Genomic DNA, 8,756 nt, shown 5'->3' with positions numbered 1-8,756 from the left:
TGTATAAGAAACTGTGTTGCTCTTTAGTCACATTAACGCAGTTAATATGAAAAAACATTCCACAGATACAACATCCAACACTATTTTGATTGTTCTTGACAACACTACTACAAGTTGGGCACGTATATGTTTTTGTTGTAGTTGGCATGGTTTCAGGATTGGATTCAGATAACGTTCCAGATATATTATCGAACACAGATGACAACCGCAACGACATCAGCTGCAACACAACAAGGGGGATCAGCTACAGCAACACAACAACAAAGCAATTGAAAACGATAAGCCACTACAGCAGTCACCAACTACTCCACTTGCTTGTAAACAAATCTACACCAACGCAAAGAGTACACAGCTCAATTTATTCAATATCAATCAGTATAAATACAGCATTTGTTCCAGAAACACTGCGCGGCAATTTGATGTTGTATTCTTCTTCTTCTTCCAATCAGCTATTGTTTTATTTCATTTACAATTTGGTATTGTAAATCGCTCCTCCAACACACAATTGATGGTCGCAATAAAATCAATTTATTAACGCAAAAAACAACTTAATTTGCACTGCTATGCAAAAATTATTTATTAAATTTTATAATTTCCCGGGAGCAAAAATATTTACTGACACATCCTATAGGGCTCGCAAAATCGTAATTTCAATCGTGTACAGTTTCGTGAAAATCGGTTCATATTTAAATACAGCTCCCATATATATTTTTATATATTTGGCATATCGTAATGAATTATCTCTAGAATGATGTGTGTTAAGTTTCCTGAAAATCGGTCCAGATTTAGATATAGCTCCCATATATAATTTCGTCCGATTTAATGTAAATGTTGCATCAAAGTCCCTATATTTTCGATTTGCACGAAATTTGGCACAGCGTAATGAATTAGGTATAGAATGATGTGTGTTAAGTTTCCTGAAAATCGGATTAAATTTAGATTTAGCTCTCATATATATTTTCGTCCTATTAAATGTAAATGGTGCACCAAAGACCCTATATATCATTCGATTTGCACGAAATTTGGCACAGCGTAATGAATTAGGTCTAGAATGATGTGTGTTAAGTTTCGCAAAATCGGTTCAGATTTAGATATAGCTCCGAAAGATATTTTCGTCCGATTTAATGTAAATGGTCCACCAAAGTCCCTATATATCTTCCGATTTGCACGAAATTAGGCACAGCGTAATGAATCAGGTCGAGAATGATGTGTGTTTAGTTTCCTGAAATCGGTTCAAATTTAGATATAGCATATATATCTGACCAAATGAAAAATTTAGTATTGGTTGCAGAATGACATGTTTATGGATCCAGTTTCATTTTACTGGCCCTTTAAAAATGCGACGTCTGTTAGGATTCTTCTGTTGAATATACCCAAAGTGGTGAAGGGTATGATAAAGTCGGCCCCATCCCACTTTACTACTTACTTACTGTTTTTTACTTTACTTCCTTACCTGAAAAACATGTTATTAATTTCTAGAAGTAATTGGCAGATTAATATTTAAATAAATTGAACCAAAAATTAATTCAAATTTAAAATTTTATTTATTTTTAACTTTTTTTTCAAAATTGAATGCTTTTTTCAATTTTTCACATACTATATTATTTCCTTAAAGTAGTCCACAACTTAGCCTTTGGTAAAACTATTTTTGTTGATTCCGAACGATGATACTGTAATATGTTTGGTTCTTATTATATTTACCACTTGCTGAAAATACATATACAAACAATATATTGTATTATTTATTGAGAATAATATTTAAATTATATAAAAATATATTATTGGTAATTTTTTGTTGTAAACTTACCAAAACTAATTTGATCAAAAATACTGCAAACGTAAGGAAGTTAATACTCATCAATGCAGCTTCTGGAGGAAATTCAATAGATGATTCGCCTAAGAAGCCACGCTTTTGTCGCTTAAGTCGGCGTCCTTCGTCCACATTTTCCTCAACGTCGCCGTCATCGTCGTCATCATCATTGTCGTCTCTATAATTTGACCACAACGCGGTAAATTGTCGTTCTGAGATGGAATGAAAAAGAAAACTCTTTATAAAAGAATTTAAAATGTTAAAGGCATCGTGACATGGAAGCTAGTTACATTTATTGTTTTTTTTTAATGGATCAAATATCAAATTACCGTCCCTTCGGTCGGGTTCTTTGTAAAAAATATAATATATATGGAATATTTTATATGTATGCTTTAACTAAATCTGAACTGATTTTTCCAAATTTCAATAGGGTTCGTCCTTGGGCCAAATAAATGAGATGTGCCAAATTTTTTTCAATTCGGATCATAAATGCGACCTGTACTTTGTTTACAATTTAACATCGACAGACATACGGTCGTTTCTTTTTGCTGTTACAAACATATACACAAAGATATAATACCCTGTAGTACAGGGTGTTGAAGGGTATAAGTACATGTTTTGTATGATAAGAAATTATTGTGTAAAAGCTCGCTCCTTTTCCGGTATTATTAACATAACGAAATTTTCTCGTCTAAGTCGTTATAATTTTACATATCAGATTCCTGGTTAATTCTTTAAACAAATATCCCGTTTTATTTTTGAAATGTTGAAATTCTTAACTCAGTTTTCCAGTTTGTGTATCTCATCATTTTTTCGGATCATGAACAACCTGCTATCACATAATCCGATAACATAGTCCGCCCCGAAGGCTTTCAGTTAATTTAAATGGTGAAGGTTATAAAATGTTCATCCCGGCTAAACTTAACGAAGTTCTTACTTTGTTTCCAGACCCTTACCAATATTCCGCAACAGATTATCTTTCAAATTATAGAGAAATTTAATTTTATCCTCAATACGAAATAGGGAATTTTTAATCCATGTTTGTTTGAGTGATTTGAGAAAGGAGAGAAATCCCTGAATCGATGGATATTTCAGTTCACTATTGTTCGCTTCATCTTCGGTTTTTTGTTGAGGTTCTTCATCATCATCGTCAACAACATCCACATATTCCACCTCCTCATTAAGATTTTCACCATTATTATTCTTATCGATGCCATTTTGTCTTGAAGATGTTTCGAAATTATTGGGAAAATTATGTGTTTGTTGTTGTTGTTGCTGTTGATGGTGGTGATGATGATGATGTTTGTCGATAACCCCTGGCCCTGCTGCAGTTGAATTATTTCTTATTTGCTGGTGACGCGTTCGATGCTGATTATCTTCGATGGAAATTCCAATTGCCACTTTTTCTTTATTATACTTCGGATGATGCCGTTCTTGTTGATAGCGTATCCATTCCGGACTAGGGGTGTCATATTCATCTTGGTGATTTTTAAAAGCATATAAGAATGCTGGAAAAATCCCGATAATTACTAAGACGACAATCGGCGTTAGATGCATTTCGTTTGAATTAATTTCATAGACTAAATTGCATTACCGCTTTTTTCCTGTTTGTAGGTGGGAAAATAAAAGTTTGTGGTGGATGGCTGGCTAGGCTTTGAAAGTAGAAATTGCCAATGGAACAAAAAGAGTTTGTCAAGCGTGTTCGTTTCTGCAGTTAAGAATAGTTGCTGTTTTCTTCTTTAATTTCTTTTTATCAAATTGATGCCATCAAAATCATGAAGCGTGATGTGGGACTTCTTATTGCAAATGCTTCTGTGGATTTTTCCAATTTTTCATATGTACAGAATACATACGAATTTAGAGTTACATACTTATATTCGAGGGAAGCTGCCATTGTTGTTAAGAACATTTTTACTTTCCAAATAAGATGTGATGTAATTAGGGTAGGTTAATACACTCATTTTTATAAAAATTGATTCGAAGTAATTATATAAACCAATCAGGAAGAAACGTCGTTAAACTAGGCCACAAGTTGTACCTTCAAATGATCTAAAATAGTTGGTAATGTGGACCTTATTATCACCTCCGTTATTAGATCATGGGAAAGCAGATTGTCAATGTTTTATAATGTTTTCTAGTGACTGCTCCCGAGTCATTTCCATCACCTCAGAGGTAGAGAAATTTCCGAAAAATCACTCAAGAATGTGAAATGTAAATTAGATGCCCTTACGTTGGGAAATTTGATTAGGGGCATCAATTAGCCCAGAATGACCACGCGATCAAAATGTGACCCAATATTAAAGATGTTTTTAGTGAAGAAGAAGAAATGCCAAATCACAGCCTCTCCTATCGCATCTAGAATCAACAAAAAACACTGAACTGATATTAACCAGTAAGGAAATTCCAAAAGTCGGACGGGTCCGACTATATGATACACTTCACCACTCTAGGTACATACAAGAGATGCTCATATGTTCAATATCCGTTAGATAGACTAGACATATTATCTTTGGAGGACAATCCAAATGGAGTCGGACGAAATAAACTGCGTGAAGTTATATATATATTTGAACTAAATTAAAACAACCCATACTTTGCGCACTAATTCGGCCTAAGCGGATAAACTTTGGTTACTTGGTACATAATTTTGATGAAATAGGATATAAATATCTAAACCTGAAACGTCTTCAATCCAATAGACAGACATAGGCTCCTCCATTTGTATTATTTGCATTAAAACGGACAAACATATATGAAGGAGCTATATCTACATCTGAACCGATTTCAAAAACATAATAATCTGCAAATGGAACAGGTGCACCATTTGCATACATCAATCCAGACATAATTCAGTACTCTTTGCAAAATTTTGTATCAATCGGACCAATATTGGGAGTTTGGTGCACCATTTACATAAAATCGGACAAAACTATATATGGGAGCTATATCTAAATCTGAACTGATTCCAAAAAAAATTCACATATATCAATCTGGACCTAATTTAGTACTCTGTGCAAAATTTTGTCTCAATCAGACCAATTTTGGAGTTTGGTGCACTATTTAAATAAAATAGGACGAAACTATATATGGGACCTATATCTAAATCTGTTTCAACCAGACCAATTTTGGAGTTTGGTGCACTATTGAAATAAAATCGGATGAAACTATATATGGGACCTATATCTAAATCTGAACCGATTTCAACAAAACTTCAAATACATCAATCTGGAGCTAAGTTAGTACTCTGTGCAAAATTTTGTCTCAATCAGTCCAATATTGGCAGTATGATGCTCCATTTACATAAAATCGAACAAAATTATATATGGGAGCTATATCTAAATCTGAAGCGATTTCAAAACTTCGCATACATCAATCTAGACCTAAAATAGTATTCTGTGCAAAATTTGGTCTCAATTGGACCTGTATTGGCAGTATGATGCTCCATTTACATAAAATCAGACGAAACTATATATCGGAGCTATATCTAAATCTGAACCGATTTCAACAAAACTTCGCATACATAAGAATGTACTAATTCAATGCGCTGTGCAAAATGTTGTTTCAATCGGACCAATATTGGGTGTTTGGTTCACCATTTACATAAAATTGGACGAAACTATATATGGGAGCTATATCTATATCTGAACGGATTTTCTCCAATTTCAATAGGCGAAATAAGTGACATGTGGCAAACTTTATCCAAATCGGATCATAAATGCGACCTGTACTTTGTTCACAAAAATACATGGACGGACAGAAAGAAGGACGACTTGCATAAATCGACTTAGAAAGTGATTCTATGTACATTCTCAAAAGGAACCATGGGTCGATTCCTTTTGCCCTTTTACAAACATATGCACAACGACATAATGCCCTTTAACATAGTGTGGTGAAGTGTATAAAAATGTTCTGCGAAGAATGTTTTTGTCCTTCATTAGTTCGAAATGCCAATTACAAACCGAATATTTCCAAATATCTTGGAAATGGGAAATATTGCCACTCCTTTTTAGGTTACCTCCCGACATCAACTTTTAAAATGCCTATAAAGTGTCTTCTATTTTTAGCCTCTCTATCATAATTTTTTGGAATATCTCGATAGTTGTCGAAAAAAGTTAAATTTGATCTACTCTCCCATCGTTTCAGTTCTTATTATACCCTTTGCCTTATGGCTAATGAGGGTATGTTCCATACCACAAAAAATATGCCTCATCGTTTTTAGACCCCATGTTTCTTTCTTTCTTCCTTGGAAATGTAAAAATTTATACGCAATTTATGAAGGAGTGGACCAATGGGTCTCATCTTTGAACTTGGTAAGGATATTAGATTGGGCAAGATTTGGTTCAAATCGAACATTCCATTCGCTTGAAAATGGATTTATAAACATTGAAAAGGAGTAGACCAATGGCTCCCATATTCCTACTTGATCTAGTCTAGGTAAAGACCAGTGAGCCGAGCAGCATAGTCGCACGGGGCGGGAAGGGATACAACGACTAGGGAACTCTAAGTTTCGGCGGATGTTTTTTTAGAGCCTGGGCTATATTACGTGATATGTTCATCCTCTTGTCCGATTAGAGGTCAATAGCATCCCTTTATTATGCTGACATATTTTCCGAGTATTGCTAATATTCAGTACAGGCCTCCTAATTATTTGACCCGCTAAATATTGACCGATCTTTATCAAAATAGTCATGCATATTCTTTGGCCCGATACCTTTCTCCATGTTCGGGCCATAATTGCGGCCTCTGGAGCGACAAAAAACGACAAAAATTGAGTAATCACATCCTAAATATTAACCGGGGTCTTAATCCTACATTCGTACATTCTTGGGCTGCACAAAGCTATAATAACCTGATATTGTATTTATAGATATTGAATTTTTGTGGGGAGATACCAGAAGGAGTGGAAATGGGTCTCATTTTCCTATTTGATCTAGGCTTGGTAAAGTTAGTAGGTTGTACAAAGTTTGGTTCAAATCGGATAGTCCGTTCGCACGATATTAAACCACTTTGGGTATATTCTACTTATGTATCCTAAAAGAAGTCGCCTTTTCGTAGGGACATTGAACGAACTTAAATATGTGATCTTTATTTATATCTAAACCGACTTCTGTAACCTACGCTAAATCTTGTAAATCGATTTAAAGCAAAAAGACACCCATTGATTATGGAAGCTATGCTATATCTATATCTGTGTCAATCGGCCTAGCTATGGATCTTTAGTGCGCCATTTATTTAAAATCGGACGAATATATATATATATAGGTGTATGTAAATCTGAAATCATTCTAGACTTAATTCAGTACGCTATACAAAAATCGAAAGATATTTGGGGACTTTGGCAAACCATTTACATAAAATCGGACGAAACTATATATAGGAGCTATATCTAAATCTGAACCTATTTTCACGAAACTTTGAACACATCATTCTAGACTTAATTTAATACGCTATGCCAAAATTCGTGCAAATCGAATGATTGTCAGGGACTTGGGTGCACCATTTACCTAAAATCGGGCAAAACTATATATGGGAGCTATATCTAAATCTGAACCGATTTTCACGAAACTTAGAACAATCCATTCTAGACTAAATTCAGTACGCTATGCCAAAAATCGTACAAGTCGAATGATTTTAAGGGACTTTGGTGCATCATTTACCTCAAATCGGACGAAAATATATATGGGAGCTATGTCTAAATCTGAACCGATTTCCTTCAAATTCAATAGGGTTTGTCCTCAGGCCAAAACTTGTGTCAAATTTCATTCATAACATCAACAGACGGACGGACATGCATAAATCGACTCAGAAAGCGATTCTATGCATATTCTCAAAAGGAACCATGGGTCTATTTCGATTCCTTTTGCCTGTTACAAAAGACATAATACCCTGTACCACAGAGTGGTGAAGGGTATAAAAAATATTATTTTGCATAATTTTGACCATTTTGTGGGGTAGGTACCAGAAGAAGTGGAACGATATTACCCATCTTTGAACTTGAACTAAGTTTGAAAGAAATATTTAGATGTACAATTCTTATTCTCTTCCGATGTTATCGTGTGCTCCTGCCGACCAGATAGGAATTTGGACCAAAGAAACATGGGGTCTAAAATCAATAATTCGATGAGGCACATTTTCAACGTATCAAAGTGTATATACCCTCATTAGCCATATGGGTATAAAATTTGTTTTTGCCAATTCCCAACGTAGACACATCTCAATGCCAACTATCCTATGAAACGTACCAATGTATGTGCAAAACTTTAAAGTTCCCTCACAAACATTGCTAATTGACATAAACTGTTGCTTTGAACAGGAAATATATTTCAAAATTTAATAGAACGTGGGCATTGCTGTCGAGGTATATTTTATATACTGTTTTTTAAACCTGTCCTTCCTATTTATGTACATATACGGGAATTTTTGTCAATGCTTTATTCAATTAAATGTATTTATTATTTTTTAACATATTTAAATCTCTGCCATAACAATTTCTTTTTATAGATGTGTGATAATATAACAAAAAATAGTTAATTGATATGTTAACTGCTTTTTAATGTGTTAACCTATTAAATATAAAAAACGCATTGCATATAAAATAGTTGTCTCTCTTTAAGAGAAACACAACTTTTTTCTTCATCTGCTGAAAATTTGTTTGTGTATTTACATTGTAAATATTGGGAATGGCAGATGACAGCTCCGAAACAAAGTTAAAATAAGCCATATATTTTTGTTGTTTTTGTATTTATTTATAATAATTGTATACGAAAATAATTTATAAACAGTGGCGGCATACACTCACTCACATGACAGTTCAGAAATCAAGTTTTTAGAAAATGTAAAACAAAACAAGTAAAAAAACATCGTTTAATTCGGCGGGCAAAACTTTATATACACATCACTCTTCTTCATGGAGTGCTCATTCAAAACTCCTCGATATTGGATTTAC

At 34.0% G+C, this 8,756-nt stretch overlaps 1 protein-coding gene across 1 annotated transcript; it reads right to left on the bottom strand.

The window, feature by feature from the left end:
- Positions 1-1,626: 1,626 nt before the first annotated feature.
- On the bottom strand, positions 1,627-3,704 carry LOC133325677 (uncharacterized). The gene is made up of 4 exons (XM_061534399.1): positions 3,682-3,704; positions 2,767-3,032; positions 1,808-2,022; positions 1,627-1,707 (listed from the first exon to the last, which is right to left on the bottom strand). The coding sequence occupies exons 1-4, from the start codon at positions 3,702-3,704 to the stop codon at positions 1,627-1,629; spliced, it is 585 nt and encodes a 194-aa protein (XP_061390383.1).
- Positions 3,705-8,756: the final 5,052 nt, after the last annotated feature.

This window comes from Musca vetustissima, unplaced genomic scaffold (assembly GCF_032173495.1).
Source record: "Musca vetustissima isolate MV318-11 ecotype Yass unplaced genomic scaffold, APGP_CSIRO_Mvet_v1 utg203758, whole genome shotgun sequence".
Classification (NCBI taxonomy): Eukaryota; Metazoa; Arthropoda; class Insecta; order Diptera; family Muscidae; genus Musca; species Musca vetustissima.
This window is presented reverse-complemented; position numbering and strand designations above follow the sequence as displayed.